This window comes from Neovison vison, chromosome 1 (assembly GCF_020171115.1).
Source record: "Neovison vison isolate M4711 chromosome 1, ASM_NN_V1, whole genome shotgun sequence".
Lineage (NCBI taxonomy): Eukaryota > Metazoa > Chordata > Mammalia > Carnivora > Mustelidae > Neogale > Neogale vison.
The window spans coordinates 70,072,762-70,089,642 of NC_058091.1; the positions used below are offsets into that span (position 1 = coordinate 70,072,762).

General features: G+C 40.3%; 1 protein-coding gene across 12 annotated transcripts in view; it reads left to right on the plus strand.

Annotated features, from left to right (window-relative positions):
* The window catches only part of EPB41L2 (erythrocyte membrane protein band 4.1 like 2), a 213,463-nt gene that overhangs the window by 86,201 nt on the left and 110,381 nt on the right, over window positions 1-16,881 (plus strand). For all 12 annotated transcript variants that reach the window (XR_006384594.1, XR_006384595.1, XM_044248921.1 and 9 more), the window contains exons 2-3: window positions 15,258-15,739; window positions 16,650-16,859. Coding sequence is in view for 10 of the 12 variants with exons in the window: in XM_044248921.1 (XP_044104856.1) it covers window positions 15,272-15,739; window positions 16,650-16,859 (678 nt within the window). In the remaining 2 variants the exon portion in view is untranslated. The remainder of the gene's footprint in view (window positions 1-15,257; window positions 15,740-16,649; window positions 16,860-16,881) is intronic.

Consider the following 16,881-nt stretch of genomic DNA (forward strand, 5'->3'; position numbering starts at 1 on the left):
TTTCGTTTATAAAATGCTTCATTTTCATGCTAACTCATTTGGTGAGAAGACGTTGTGGCTGGCACAGAGTTGAATTCACCTTTTTTTTTTTTTTTTTTTAAAGCATCTGCTGACTAGTGGCCATTAACAGTGATGGAGAAATGTGTGTTGTTTAGATGCTATCACACCCTAAGTAAATATAGGTTGAATAAAGGATAGGTATTAACCTCTTTTTAAGTGAATATTCAATCTGGGGTCACATTGGAGAAATGGGACAACTCCCCACAGTTGCCCAGGTTCTGACATGCAGACTTAGAAAAAACTATCTTCCTGCTTTTTCCTGCTAGAATTTACCAGTCTCACAACCTTCTTTCAGAAAGAACCTTGTTTCTGTGTTCCTTTCTAACAAAACAAGCAGTCCCACCGTGATTGCCAGCTGATCGCCGTGCCTTCCTTTACTGCCAACTCTGTGGGGAACGAGTGCTGTCCTTCCACTGACGTCATGAGCTGGTATATTTGGGGGAGGGAGGCATGTATGTACTTGGGAAGTAGAAGTTTTCTGTTTTGGGGCCCAACAACGAATGGTCTCTTAAAATTATTGGCAGCGTGGGTGTGGGACTAAATGATTGTGCAGATGATCCTGGTGATCTGTACAGCCTGCCGGTCAGATCCCCCGCCCTGTCCCCGAGTCGCTTGCCTGGACACGTGCTAGGATACCTTGACGACCCTCAGTTCACCATCCCTCCTGGATCACAGAGTTGGAAAGGGAAATTTTAAACTCTGACACTGAGGTTAGCTTGTATTTTTCTGTGACCCCAAAGGTTGAATGCCTGGCCTGTTCTCTAGTAGGATCCTGTACTGAGTCAGGTTTACAAATGTTGAATTCTGAAATAATTACTGCTAAAGAGAGAAATATATTTTGCCAAAGTGAAACCTTGTCCTAGCCAGCCCCACCTAAGAAGTAGTTGTTTGAGGCTCTTACTAATAAGTGAAGTCGTCTTTGAGCTAAATTAACGCTCAGAGTAGCAATACTTGGGGGGAAAAAAGGTTTTAGGCATTCCAAGTGACCTGGCTCTAATTCCATTGTAATAACAGCTTTTCGCGCCTGGGCTCGGAGGGTCCATATGCTAAGAGACTATAGTTCCTTCTTGCTGACCCACCCGACTAGGGTCAACATTTGGATCTGCTTACTGAAGCTAGAAAAGTCACGCAGTTTAGTCTCTCGTTTTACGGCTAGATGCCGTGCGTTGGCATAACTCTTTGGTGTGGGTGTAAATATATGAAATGGCAGAAGCGCTAATGATCCAAATTTTAAAAGTGAATGATATTTTTTGGCTACGGTTAGATATTTATGCCTGTTGACTGAAGTGTTTCAAAGCTTATGGAGAAGAGGATTTGAAAGTGTGAGATCAGTGTAGGCTCCAGCTTGGTGGCCTTGTCATAGGGTGGCGAGTTGATTGATTTTGACAAGACTTTGTCTTATGACCTATTAAAATGCAGCGTCTGCAGCCTCTGCATTTATCCCGTGCAGTTAACCTTGGTGGATTTGTCGTTAGCTTCTTTGGGAAAAGCCTGCTGAACTAAAGAACTTATTTTTTTTTAGCTAAAGAATTTGGAGTTTGATTCACACAGAAATAATATTAGGCTGGTTGTAGATTACCAGTTGATACCAAGGGAGTTTTCTGATGGGGTTGGGTGAGGATCCTATTCAGAAGGTAGTTGTGGTATGAGCTCAGAAAAAGCCTACTGCCTGGTGTCTGCCGTGATGAGGACAGACTGCTGGTGTCGGCTTTGCACTGTTTTGAGCCTGGTTATGGATGGCACTGGAAGAAACCGCACATTCGTGTGTTTTTCTTTTCTGTAGAACGTCATGTGATGGTGGTACAAATGTTGCTCCAATACTAAGAACATCACAAAACACATTAATCGAGAAGCCACCAGATGCATAATGCTGCACTAGGAACACGTAGTACTCATCTGTACCAAAGTTTGACCCTTTTCCTGTGAGTTTAGGAGCAGAAGTGGGCAGGGAAGGGGTATAGAGAGGAAACATGACCTTGTGCTTGTGAGACCAATTTTGTTTGTGCTTTTCCCTATAAATGTGGAGGGAGCTGCTGACAGAGATCCGGGATGTTTATGTATGACCAGCTTAGAAGATTAATATGAATCTTCCCATTCTGTTTTATTCCCCTTTAAAAAAATTTTTCTACTTTTAGAGAAATCTGTTTCCAGGTTCCCTGTTTTTACTCCTCCAGGAGAGGATAGGAATAATTCTTTTGGCCTACCTGCAAATGCACCAGTGTTACTGTTAGCCCAAGACACCTTTTTGTTTTAACTGTACACCGAAGGGGAGAAGGATAAAAAATGAGCAAGGTTTTCTTAGGAGCCGTGTGTGTGTATGTGTGTGTTTTAACGAAAGAAGAATTGATTTACTTAAAAGATGCTGGTCTACTTTAAAAGCTTAGATTTTGAGCTTTCCCTGCTTAGGACAACAGCCTACAGAGGACAAGGGGCAGGTTTGTGATGTAGACTGAATTGGAAGCTATGGGCAGTCCGTTTCTTTAGAGGATGTAGAAACGATCTTAAATCTCAAATGCCAGAAAATCAATTTTATTTTAGGCTATCTTAATGGTATTTTTGAGCTGTAATAGGCTGGAAGGCTTTTGCACCCATATACCTCATCTGTGAGGACAGAACTAGGTGACAGGGCAAGTTGGCTCTGTCGCTTATGGCAGTTGTGGCCTTTGGATTGTCTCCAAGGAAGCAGACCAACCAAACTGGGTTCACTTCATGCTTTGGATATTTTAATGCAAAATACTGTTCTCTTACTAAAGCTTTTAAGTACTTCAGTTTGTGCAGACTTCTCAATGAAAAATTTGTCTCCCATATTTGTACCTCTGTACCTCATCTACCTTGTATCCTCTCACCATTCCCCATCATTATTCTCAATCCTTCCCTGTTTTTTTGTTTGTTTGTTTTTTTGTGCACACAGATGCAAGTATGTGTATGTGTATTCACGTATTTGTAAATGCCACACACCTGGCTTTCAACCTGTAAGCTGCTGTATATTGTGTACGGTCTGAATTTTGCTTTTTTTTTTTTTTTTTAAGATTTTATTTATTTATTTGACAGACAGAGTCCCAAGTATGCAGAAAGGCAGGCAGAGGGGGAGGGGGAAGGAGGCTCCCCGCTGAGCAGAGAGCCCTACGTGGGGCTTGATCCCAGGACCCTGGGTTCCTGACCTGAGCTGAAGGCAGAGGCTTTAACCCACTGAGCCACCCAGGTGCCCCTGAATTTTGTAACTCAGAGATATTTCTGTAACTGGGATGGATACCTTCTTTTAATCTCCTTATAACTGCACAGTATTTTGTATAATGTCACCTGTTGATGGGCATTGATCTTTTACTACAGCAGTGTTATAATGCATCATCCATACATAATTGTTTTACATTACGTATATGCAGATGTATCTATTGGATATGTTCCCACAAGCAGGATAACTGGTTTAGTGTGTGTACGCATTTGGAATTTTGATAGCTGTTGGCAAATTTCATTGGTTAGTACCCATTTTCTCTTCTGGCACTTAAATAAGAATACGTCTGTTTCAATAGTCTGTTCAATGATTACATGATGAAGCTTTTGGAATTTTTCATTCTGAATTTTTAGTTTTCATGTCTTTTACCATGAGTGTGATGGAGCATCTTTTCATATTTGTGTCCTTTGTATTCCTCTTAACTCTGTACTTCTCCTCCAGCCATTTCTCCCCAACCCCAGTTGGGGGTTGGTCAGCTTAGCCAGTTCAAAAATCCAAAACAAAGTGGTTTTTTATGTTGAAGACATTTATAACCAGGACTTTTTTTTTTTTGGCTTTTTTATTCAGGTTACTTAAATTTTGCTAGAGAGCAAATACATCTTCAGCAAACACAACTGAGAATGAGAATAGGTGCTCTTTAAGCATGATGCCTTTTTGCATTTCAAGAGTTTAACTGAGAGTTCCCATGTAGGGCCATTGTGTGACTTCCTCAAGATATGACAGTTGGTTACTTTGAAGAAAAGTGTCAACTTTTCAAACTAGTAGTAATTTCTGAATCTAAATGACCAAACCAGTAATGAGTGTTTTGAATGTATATTAACGCTCATCTTGCTACTTCTGTCCCCCACTAGACTGAGAGGATCCTTTTCATCTACGTTGCTGGTATCTGGTACCTATGTGTGAAAGGACTCAAGAAACATTCTTTTCAAGAGAAAGGCCTAAAATATACAATCCACATCCTGAAAATAGGTGAAATTTGTCTAGGGGCTCGGTTAGAACATATTGCCTAGGACTGTAAACACCAAATGGGTAGTAATAGTTTGATTTTGGCTTTTTCAACAGATAATGAATTGTCAGGGTTATCCTGGGTTCTAGCATAATGAAGTCATTTGGGATTGGTGGTTTTATTGAGTAAGGTTTCTGGAGCTGGACAGCCTGGCTCTGAATCCTAGCTCTCCCATGTATCGGTTATGTAGCTTTGTGAAAATCCTTTATCTTGTCTTTGTTCCTGCATCTGTCACGTGGGAATAATCTTAGTTCCTGCTTCAAAGAGTCACGAAGATTAGAGGAATTGCCACATGCAGAGTCTCTAGAACAATACTCAACAAATAGCTGATATTGTCTCTGTTATTTTGGTTCTTACTTTTACTATTACTTTCATTTTTAGTGAACAAAGGGACATAGTGCCTTTTTTCCCAGAACCCCTATTGGATGACAGTGACTCACCATTTATTATGAATTTACTGCATGCCAGGCACTTTATGTAGAGCATCTAATTTAACCCTGAGAGCACCGCAGTAAGTAGGTATTCTATCCCTGTTTTGCTTAAGAGGAAAATGAAATTCAGCAAGGCTAAGTAACATCTACGGTTGCATGGCTGGTGGGAGGCACAGCTGGAATTCTGATCCTGTTCTTTTAGTTCCCAGACTTGATCTTCAAACCACTATGTTATTTTATCCAAAGATTAGAGAGCTTTGCACAGAAAGAATGCAGCTCCAGCTCTGGCTGTTTAAAAAAAAAAAAAAAGTTGGGGCCCCGTCTGGGAGAAGGAATTCAATGCAGTTCATCAATAATTTTGACCACACAATGCTTCATTGCTTAATGAAGAGCCAGCAGGGTTCTGGATGTCTCCATCACTTTGATTAGTGTGTGCTTTTGGAGGGCCCAGTGTGACAAGGTTTATGTGCATTTTGATGACGAGAATGATATCGGTGTTGGGATCCTGATGACTTCTTCACAGCGTCTGGTTATTGAGCCCCACTCCAGGAAAGGGTATCTATTTTGGGGCTAACCCTAGTTGCTTATGGAGAAGACTTTGCCTGGCACAGATCTTTCTTGATGTCGTGTCTTAAAAAATTAGAATGGTAGTGTAGTTAATATGCAGTATTTTATTAGTTTCAGGTGTGCAATATAGTAATTCAGTAATTCTGTACATCATCCAGGGCCCATCTTGATATAATTCTTAATGAGAGCAGCAAGGTCTTGGCTTTTTAAAAAAGATTTTTACCACTTATCTTAGGTGTTACTGAAATTGAATATTATTGAAAATTAGGTCTTGATTTTCACAGGGGGGGCGGTCCCCCTAATATATGAAGAAAGAGAATCTTTGAGGAACTCTAAGATTTGTTTCATTCTTATGTACAGTTAGAATAAAGATTTAATCATTTATCTTACTCAGATATTGACTCAGATACTAAGTTTTAAGAATTTGAGCATCAGGAAAAAACGGGACATTTCAACAATCAATGGCTCTTAGGTATGAGGGCCATAAAATCCCGTGGGGAGTAATAATTATCTGAGATAGTTCTGGATGCGTTTCCAGTTTCTTAGGGCTGATTTTTTATCACCTTGTTTTTAAATTTTTTTTTTTTTAAGTGAGCTTCACACCCAGCATGGAGCCCAATACAGGGCTTGAACTCATGACCCTGAGATCAAGACCTGAGCTGAAATCAAGAGTCAGATGCTTATCCCACTGAGCCACCCAGGTACCCCAGAGCTTATTTGCTCAGCTGCACCCCATTGTTCTCGTAGTAGGGACTGTGTTCTCTCCCAGAACTGGATGCTTACATGTTGAACCTGACCATGTGTGGCATGACAGCTCTGCTGTGTGTCACTTTGTCCTCAGATGTTCTCCCTTCTTGGATGCTCAAGATGCCAACAGCATTCCTATGAGTCAGGTGTGTGGTGCTCAGAGACAGAAGAAGTGCCTTCTCTACCTTGTGGCTCTTTATAGGGGGAGGAATCTTCCCAGAAGACTGTTTCTGCAGGTAGTCTTGGCAGGGGGCAGGAGACAGCCAGTCAGGCCTTAGACCAGTAGGTCATTGCCTTGTGGCCTGGCCTGGAGGCCTGTATGTGGAGGAGAGAGTGAAGCCCAGCAAAACTTAAGTTTTGTTAGAAGAAGAGAGGGTGGAGGAAATACGTGCTGTGAATGTAATCTGATCTTGCCGAGGCTTGAGCTAGCCGAGGGCTACAGTTCATATCTTTTGCGTATGTGGGTTTAATTTAAGCCAGATGCAAGCTTATATCTTTACAGTAATAGTTCTCTCTCTTTTATAGATTCTTTATCCCTTTTAAGAAAAAACAAACAAGCCATAGAGTGTGTTATTAAGGTAACTAGGGTGGACAGCATTGGATTGTTTAAAAAACAATACGCTTATCCTCACCACAGAGATCATTTGAACACAGATCGTCCCTTTGGAATGTAGCTGTACATATTTGAATATGGAATGCTGTGTTCTATAGACCTTCTGACACTCAAGAAAAATAAACCCATGAGGGAGAGAGGAATTACATGCAGTCTGCTCTAATTGCGTGCAGTTGGCCTGTTTTTATTATTCCTTTTCCTCTCCAGATATTTTTTTCCTTTTTCTTCCCTTTGACTCCCTCCTCCTTTTCCCTCCTCCTTTCGTCTTTCTTGTTGTATGTATTGGAGAAGCATGGCTTTTATTCTTTCCTAAGTAGAGTTAGGTGGCTGCCGAATCATTTTTCTATTGGGGTTCCCATTTTGTTTTTTTTCTCATTCGATGCTTTCAGGGAATGAGGTTGGGTATTAAAAGACTTTCTCCTTTAAAAAAAAAAAAAAAAAGACTTTCTCCTGGGCTGTAGGCTATTGGGGGACATGCACATAAGCCAGTGATTGTGGGGATCAGAAAGTTTATCCTCGGGGCGCCTGGGTGGCTCAGTGGGTTGAGCCGCTGCCTTCGGCTCAGGTCATGATCTCAGGGTCCTGGGATCGAGTCCCGCATCGGGCTCTCTGCTCAGCAGGGAGCCTGCTTCCCTCTCTCTCTCTCTGCCTGCCTCTCCGTCTGCTTGTGATTTTTCTCTGTCAAATAAATAAATAAAATCTTTAAAAAAAAAAAAAAAGAAAGTTTATCCTCTGGCCAGTCATGCTAGATGAAAACCAGTTTCATCAGACTTAGAAAGTGACCACATTGAAACTGCGCACACGTTGCCCATATTCTAGAAGTTTGATATTTGTGGCATAGCTTGATTTCTTTCTCCTTACCTTCACAGGTAAGCCTCTATTGATTCCCTTACCACCATTTTGGAATTTAGACATGCGTACTTTTCCCTTTTGTAAATCTGGAGTTCCCTAGCTAACGGATTGAACTTTGTTGGTAGAATTCCAAGAGCTCCTCTTGCTCTGATCTCTGCCGAGGAGAGCCACTCTGCTGGCTGCGGCACCTGCCTTGTTCCCTGGACACAGCGAGGGCTCTTAGAGTAGCGCTGGTTCTCTCAAGGTTTTAAGGAAACATCTGGACCCAATAATTAGCATAAAGCCCATGCTTGAAGCTCTTTGTAGGAGTGTCTGGAGTTGGGTATCTGCTTTGCTCAGCTTGTTGTGGGCCAGTGTGTTCACTAGCATGATGTTATGTGGTAGTTTATTTAGGCTAGTGAGAGAAGGCACTTTGGAATTTACCTCCCATTTTAAAGATAAGAAAAAAAAAGAGTGCTGATCTTCTGTTGATGGTTTTCTGCTTGGTTGCGTGTGAAGTGATGCTTGCTGTTTCTCATGGAGCCGTCACAATAATGAACACTTGTATGGACCCACATGGGGTATGCCGACATGGTAATTGTGTCAGAAGCACATGCTTGTCTAATGGGCTTGGCTGTTCACAGTGCTATTCCTTCTGGTTGCTGATAAGTAGACAGGGCTTTACTTAGTATGCTATATAACTATACTAGTGATGGGTGTCAGGTATTTTTAATTGTATTTATAATAGGTAATTAGTGGAATGGGCATAGCTAGAGTTTGGGAAACCATTGTTCTCGGTTTGGCTTCCTGAGTCTAGCTTTGTGATCTTGGGCAAATCTCCTGTCTTTCTGAGCCTCAGTTTCCTTGTTGATGAGATAAAATGAGATATTAGAAGAGACAGTTTCACAGCACTCTGACTGGTACCTCTCCATGCCAGTCTAGATGCTGGGAACATAGCCGTGAAGAAAAGATAGATCCCAGGTCTTATGGGGGTTTCGTTTTATTGGAAGGGCTTGGGTTCCACTGCTGGAGTTTCCATTTTTTAGTGGGTGTTGGAGTTTAAAGGCTTTTCCACATTTGAAACTCTTGAGAGTCACAGGCATGATAATTATGGTGAATGGCTGTGCTATAATCATGTTTTCTCGATGGTGGTAATTTGTTCAAGAAACCGTTAGGTCAACAAAGAAGGTAGTGTTTAGTTTTGAGCTTTGTTGATCTCTTAGAAACTATTTTAAGAATGTACTTATTTACAGATAATTAAATCCACCCTTATTTTTGAGTATTTACAAAATACAATTTTATACAATTAGCCAGTTCTATTGTTTATCTTGTTTTTGTTTTTAATTTTTGTTTGGCATCCAGCTACCATATAATGCGATATTGATTTCAGGAGTGGAATTCAGTGATTCATCACTTAAATACAACACCTAGTGCTCATCACAGCAAGTGCCCTCCTTAATATCCATCACCCGTGTAGTCCACTACCCACCCGCCTCCCTCCTGCTTTTTTATCTTGTAATTTGCATTTGGATGGATGCTATTGATCTGCTCCGAAGTTCTTAACAACTTATAAGTGTGAATACAGTAGTGATTGAGGAAGACTAACTTTGTGAGGAATAAAGGTCTGGTTTATCTGTGCTCTTTGTCTCCGTGTTAACACCTTGTCTTAAAATTCTGCCCATCAGCTCAGTTGTGAATGGCCAAGTCATAACATTCAAATATGATTTCCTTTGTGATGGGAACTCATCTATAAATTTCTTATTGGGGGAGGGCCAGCCCTAATTATAATGAATGGCAATTGATTCATATTCTGTAGTCATTTTCACAAACTGGTGGGGATTTTCTTTGAGGATTACGCCAAGAGCCCTAGTTGATTCAGTCATTCCAACATTATGAAATACAGGTGAAAACACATGCACACAGCTGTGTGGTCCTCCATTCAATGGCCTTGGACAAGTCACTTAACTTTTTATTACATACAACATGGGGATAATACCTCTTCTGTAGGATGTTTTGAAGAGCAGAAATTACGTGTATCATTTCTGACCCAGTAAGTGATAGCTCTTATGATTAAAATATAAATATTAAAGCTTCTAACATATAGTGAAAACTTTAATTTTATATTTCATTTCATTAAATATATATATTTAAAATATTTTGATCAAAAATCAACTTTACTTGATTGGTCTCCAGATTATTTCTCATAGCCAAGATAATTAGAGAGCTACCAATTATCTTGATTAGCTTGGACAAGGGTGGGACATTTTTATTTTAATTTCTATCAGGGCATTGGTTCAACTGTTAAAATGTAATTAGAGAGTATATACTATAAGTCAGCTTTGGTCATTTTGTGATTAATGTAAATAATCTCCACTTAAGTGGTACATGGAAAAATGCTACTTTAAAGAAGGAAAAAGACCTTCTGTGCAATATGGGGCCAGTTCAAGAACTCATGTAAAGGTCTTACTGGAAGGCATGGTTTTGCATTTTAAATACCTAATAGTGATACACCCACTAGAGAAAACAGTGTGGACGTCCCTCAGAAAATTAAAAAAAAAAAAAGGAAAAATTAACTACCATGTGTTTCAGCAATTCCTTTTCTGAGTTATTAGAAGAAAACGAAAGCACATTAACTCAAAAAGGTACATGAACCCATGTTCACTGTAGCATTATTTACAATAGCCAACATGTGGAAACAACATAAGATTCCATTGATGGGAGAATGGATAAAGAAATTGTGACACACACATGCATGCATACACACACGACTATTTATTCATAAACAAGATTGGAATCTTGCCATTTACAGTGACATGGATGGACCCAAAGAACATTATAGTGAGTGAAATGTCAGAGAAAGACGGCTTAAGATATCTCCTTTATGTGGAATTTAAACAACAAAATCAAGCTAATAAAGAGAACAACTGATTCTCTTATTAAAATCAATTAATTTTAAATAAATTGAGGGTAAAAAACAACTTAGGCTTATGAATAGTAACTTCATTCTATTTACCTGAGCTTTCATTTCAAATCTTTGGAGAAGAAAGCTCAGTAATGATGACATGAGCTTTACAATGACTTAATGAATCATGCCTCTTGTCTTCCTAAATGAAGGTGACGCCTTAATATTCACATTTTAGTTTATATTGAACTAATATTTTCCACAAAAACTATGTAAAACATATAGCTTAATTTTGCTCAATATCACCAGTTTTTGATCCTCAGGAATATTGATGATAGACTTTTTCCACAATATAACAGGCCAGAACCCATGTAGCCCACCTGGCTTTATTTGTGGGATTTACTTCCCAGTTTGACAAAATACAGTGTTTACATTTGGTGATCTGAGGTCAACACAATAGAAGTTAGGCATGTTACTAACAGACCTACACTTAATACTTTTATACTTTATAGAGATAGTGAACTGATACACGCAAATATTCAAACACAGATAGAATTAAAAATAAATGCCTAAAAATGAGAAGTAAGATTGGACTGTAAATGTTCTCGTTACCTAACTATTCCTCCTTGGTAGCGTTGCCCTCAAAGATAGTAGTTCCTCTCAGCTCCTGGTCTCACTATGTATTTCTCCTCTCCCTCATGCCTTTTCTTCTACCTGACCCTGAAATGTAGGGTGGGGATAAAGTTCTGCTCAGGCCCCTCTAAACTCAAATACACTTCTTCTCTAGGTGGCGTCGGTATCACTGGTGCTTTTAGCTGTCCCCCACATGATGACATCTCCCAAATCTGCATCTCTCACACATATCCGGTCTCTGTTCAAGACCTGTGTGCCATGTGGTCAACTCGAGAGACTGGTCAATTGCAGTGAATTCAAAACCAGATTTGTCTCAGTCAGACGCTCTTTCCTTGTTCCTCATTCCAGTGGGTGGTTCCACCATCACCCCAGTCTCCCATGACCCGAGACTTTCCCTCGACCCTTTTCCTCTCTTCACTTGCTACATTCATTGTGGACACTGTGTCGTGCCGTCAACCTCTTTACCATTGGAAGCATTTCTTCTCCTTTGTCTCACTGCTGCTGCCCAAACGGAGACCCTCATCTTCTCATGTGTATGGATTATTGTTCTCTTTCAGCCTCTTCTCTCATCCTGTATTTTCCAGCCAGGCTGGGCTATCCAAAATGTGGGTCTGATTACATTACTCCTGTCTCTGTAAAATGCTATGGGACTTTTTACTCTTTTTAAATCAACCTCAAGCGCTTTCTTAGCATGATACACACAACCTTTTATGTCCTGGATTCTACTCTTCTACTTTGTCATTGCCAATTCACCTCTCCCCTTCTTCCCTATCCCTGTAGCAAGCTCCCACTTCACTCGTGCAGTGTATTATTGTGCAGTCCTTGTGGTTTCCTGTAAGAGGAATTTTTTATGTTTCTACATGCCTCCCAACTGACTCCCTTGCCCGAGTGAAGGCTCATCATTTTAAAGCAACACAGATGTCTACTTTTGCAGAAAGGCTTACCTAATGACCCTCTTCTCTGAATCTGGGTGAAGTATCTGTCTTGTGCCTTTTTTAAAGCAATGTGCTCTTGACTCACCTGTACACCACCTTCTCCCCTACCTTCACCTTCTCAAAGATAGTGCTTTATTCATGGGCCCTGTACCTGGCACACTGTAGGGGCCCATTAAATATAGGCAAGCTGACTGAATGTTTTCATCTTCACATATTAAAAGTGAATAACATTTTTTTAAAAGATTTTATTTGAGAGAGAGTGCAAGCATGAGTAGGGGAAGGAGAACAGGGAGAAGGACAGGCAGACTCCCTGCTGAGTGCAGAGCCTGATGGGGTCCCATCTCAGGATCCTGAAATCACGACCTGAGCCTAAATCAAGAGTCAGATGCTTAACCCACTGAGACACCCAGGCACTCTATGAATAGCATTTTTAAAATTATTTTTAGTTATTGAATTCTCACTCTTTTAAAGATTACAATTCAGTAGTTTTCAGTATATTCACAGGGTTGTACAACCATTACCACTGTGTAATTCCAGAACATTTTCATCACCCCCCAGGAAACCCTGTTATCTGTTCGTCGCTGCTCACTATTCTCTCCATCTTCCAGCCCTTTGCAACCACTAATCTACTTTGTCTTTATGGATTTGCTTATTCAGCATGTGAACTTTTATATATTTTTTAAAGGTTTTATTTATTTTTCAGAGAGAGAGAGAGAGAGAGAGAGTGAGCACAAGAAGGGGAAGTGGCAGGCAGAGGGAGAAGCAGGCTCCCTGCTGAGCAAGGAGCCTGATGCAGGATTCAATCCCAGAACCCTGGGATCATGACCTTAGCCGAAGGCAGACACTTAACCGACTGAGCCATGCATGCATGCATCCCAGACCTTTTGAATTTTTCACTTAGAATAATGTTTTCAAGTGTAGTTTGTGGCAACATATATTGTACATCAGTCCTTTTTATGATGTAATAATATTGTATGGACACACCCATTTTGATCCCTCTATCAGTTGGTAAGAATTTGGGATGTTTCTGTTTTTTGAGTAGTATGAATAAGGCTGTTAGGAACATTTGTTGACAAGTTTTCCTGGGAACATATGTTTTCATTTCTCTTGGGTATATACCTAGGAGTGGAATTGCTAAGTCCTATGCTAACTAACTATTTGAAAAACTTTTCCAAAGGAGCTGCATCATCTCACATTCCTGCCATCAAGGTTGAGAGCTCTACATTTTCCCCATCTTCACCAGTACTTGTTACTGTCTGTTTGATGATAGCCATCCTTTAGTGTATATGAAGTGGCATCTCATGGTGGTTTGGGTTTGTATCTTCCTAATGACTGATGATGATGAGTGTTGTTTCAAGTGCTTATTGGCCATTTGTATATTTTTATTGGAGAAGTGTCTACTCAAACTTCTTTGCCCATAAATTTTTCTTTTTTTTTGTCTTTAATGTTATCGGAGTTCTTGATATATTCTAGATACTGGCCTTTTTTAAAAAAATATTTTATTTATTTATTCATGGAGACAGAGATTGGCAGAGGGAGAAGCAGGCTCCCCACTTGAGCAGGGAGCCTGATGTGGGGCTCGACTCCAGGATCCTGACCTGAGCCGAAGGCAGACAGTTAACCATCTGAGCCATCCAGGCACCCTAGATACTAGACTTTTATCAGATACGTGATTTGCAAAAGATGGTGAAGAATATTTTAATGAGTTTAATACTGATACATGCTACAACATGGATGAACCCTGAAAGTGTTATGCTCAGTGAAAATGCCATCTATTTGAAATGTCTAGAATAGTCAGATCCACATGGATTGAAAATAATTGCCAGGAGCTGGACGAGGGGGAGAGTGACTATTACTGGGTTACAAAGTTTTTTTGGGAATGATGAAAATGTTCTAGAATTATATAGTGGTGATCATTGTTGATCTTGTGACTAGTCTCAAGACCATTAACCCACTTTCTAAGTTGGTGAATTTTATGGTATGTGAATTATATCTCAATAAAGCTTTTAAAAAGAACAAGTGTATTTTTACGTTTTGAGCTATTCAAGGTTTGTACCACTTTTGAAGATAGCTGGAAAATTTGCTGTGGCTAGGGTGCCTGACCTTTTATCATTGTCGAGAGAGGAGAGAGTATACTCTCTGCTGTTCCTATTTTTTTTTTTTTTAATGTCAGTGGGGGAGCTATACTTTAAAAAGTACCTCTTTGCTTATGTGAAATTGAGACAACTATTTACTTTCAGATTTATTTATTTTTTATAGATTTATTTTAGAGTGTGACTGGGGCGGGGGACAGAGGGAAAGAGAGAGAGAGTCTCAAGCAGACTCCCTGCTGAGCACAGAATCCACTGTGGGGCTCAAACCCAGGATGTGAGATTATGACCTGAGAGTCCGCTGCTTAACCAGCTGAGCCACTCAGGTGCCCTACTTTCAGATTTAATTTTTTTTTTTTCCATTAGTTGTGATAGGACCAATTATTAGATGCCCTTCTCCCCACTGCTATAATGTCTTCATTTGGTTCCTATTAGGGGCCCTGAGATACTTATCTTAAAATCTCATCTACAAGGAAAACCGTGTTTGAGGTTGAGTGGGATGGAGGGTTAGATTTTTTATCGTAGTCTGAGTATTCTCAGAGGACTGCTGCACTGAAATAATGTTGGTATATTATGGGATTTAAATTGGGGGAAAAAAAATAACTTCTTTCCCCCAGATCTAATTTTCTCACTTTTAAGCACTCCACATTGAGACTTCATCTTTATAATACCTGATTTTTTTTATACCTCCCATTTTTGTACATGTGCTGCTGAAGTGAGCACGATACCTCACAATTTTGTAGATTTTGATTTCACTATGTGAAATTACAGTGAAATTTGTTTCCATACTTTCTAACATTACCAATAAATTTTTGTATTATAGAATAAGGGATACTAAGTAGAAAGAAAAGTAACTTTCCTTTAAAAATATGGGAGTTTTGCAGGGAAAATTATTTATGGCTAGATGAAACTTAATAAAAATAAACACTCTAAGCTGTTAACGGTTTTAAGTCCTACCAGTACAGAGTCAGTTAGTTCTATTGTGATGTAACTTCTGGTTCTTGATTCTGATGGAGAATTCTAAGAGTAGCAATCTCCATTTTGTTTTGTGCTTATGAGCTCTCCTCCTCTACACGTTTTCTCCCCATCATCTCCCTGCCGTTTCCTTTCCTACCCTTCCTCCACACCGTTCCTTACCTCTAAACTAAAACTGTGAGTTTGTATGATAACATTTTGTGATTTTTTTTTGTTTGTTTTGTTTCATTTACAGCATATGCTGTAACCATGACCACTGAAGTAGGCTCCACATCTGAGGTGAAGAAGGAATCTGAGCCATTAGGAGCAGATGCCACCAAGGAGAAACCTAAAGAAGTAGCAGAAAATCAGCAGAATCAGTCCTCCGATCCGGAGGAGGAAAAACGTTCCCAGTCTTCTCCTACAGCTGAAAGCCAAAGTAGTTCACGCCGCCAGAAGAAAGAGAGGGATCCATCTGAGAGCCGGGGCATTTCTCGATTCATACCCCCGTGGCTTAAGAAACAGAAGTCCTATACCTTAGTAGCGGCTAAAGACGGAGGAGATAAAAAAGAGCCTGCCCAGGCTGCCGTGGAGGAGGTTTTAGACCAAGAGGAATCCCTTCCTGAAGGAGAAAGGCAGGCCAAGGGCGATGTTGAAGAAACCTCTCAGAGAAAGCAGCAGGAGGTGAAAGTTGATGTCAAGGAAGAGAAGCCCTCTGTGAGCCGTGCTGAGGCACAGGTATGTTTGAGAATGAATTGTCTGGAAGTGAAAGCTTGGTTTGTTTGTTTGTTTGTTTTTTAAGATTTTATTCATTTATTTCACAGACAGAGATCACAGTAGGCCGAGAGGCAGGCAGAGAGAGAGAGAGGAGGAAGGAGGCTCCCTGTTGAGCAGAGAGCCTGATGCAGGGCTTGATCCCAGGACCCTGGGATCATGACCCGAGTTGAAGGCAGAGGCTTTAACCCACTGAGCCACCCAGGCACCCCGAAAGCTTGGTGTTTTAACCACATACCAAAAAGGAGTTTTTTCTTTGGAATCCTATCCAGATTTCTTATATTCAGATACTACTGTGGCTTACAATGTCTGCCACGGCCTTCTCGTTACTTCTTTAAACCTGGCCGAGATAATAAGACCAAAAAATCGACTATTTATGCAAACAATAAAAAACAATTCATGACTCTTCCTTTTAAGGTTAAATGGATACTCTCCGAATTCTACCACCTCTCCTTTTTAAGTAGTATAGATTTTAATACCTTTGATTTGATGTATGTAAGTGTTAAGTGAGTAGGAAGAAATAGATTTGTGCATGTGAGCATTTTGGTTGCTTAATGAAGCCTAGGTTTTGCCATGATGCGGAATTATATTTTATATTTATATTTTATATTTGAAATGATATTTAAATTTTAGTGGCCAGGACATAGTTTCTTTTATTTATTTAATGCTGAAATTACCAAATCGGCAAAATGAGAAAATGGGCGGTGGATTGTGGGAAGGGAAATACCCTTTCCGGCAAAATCTTGAGGTCTTTAAAATTCTGAGGCTGACGGTGTTTGACAATCACGATTCTTACCGAAGATTTTCCTTTGAATACTTGGGTCTTCTGCAGATTAGCTAACTTTAGTATGAACTTCCTTTTTTCCCTTAACAGCCTGCTGGAGAGGTAAGGAAGGAGAGAGAAGAGAAGGTGAAGGAAATGCAGGAAGACAAGTCAGAAGCAGCAGCAAAGAGGGAGACCAAGGAAGTGCAGACCAATGAGCTAAAAGCAGAGAAGTCCTCCCAGAAAACCAGCAAGAGGACCAAAACGGTCCAGTGCAAAGTGATCCTCCTGGACGGCACCGAGTACAGCTGTGACCTGGAGGTGAGACAGGGCCCAACTGGAG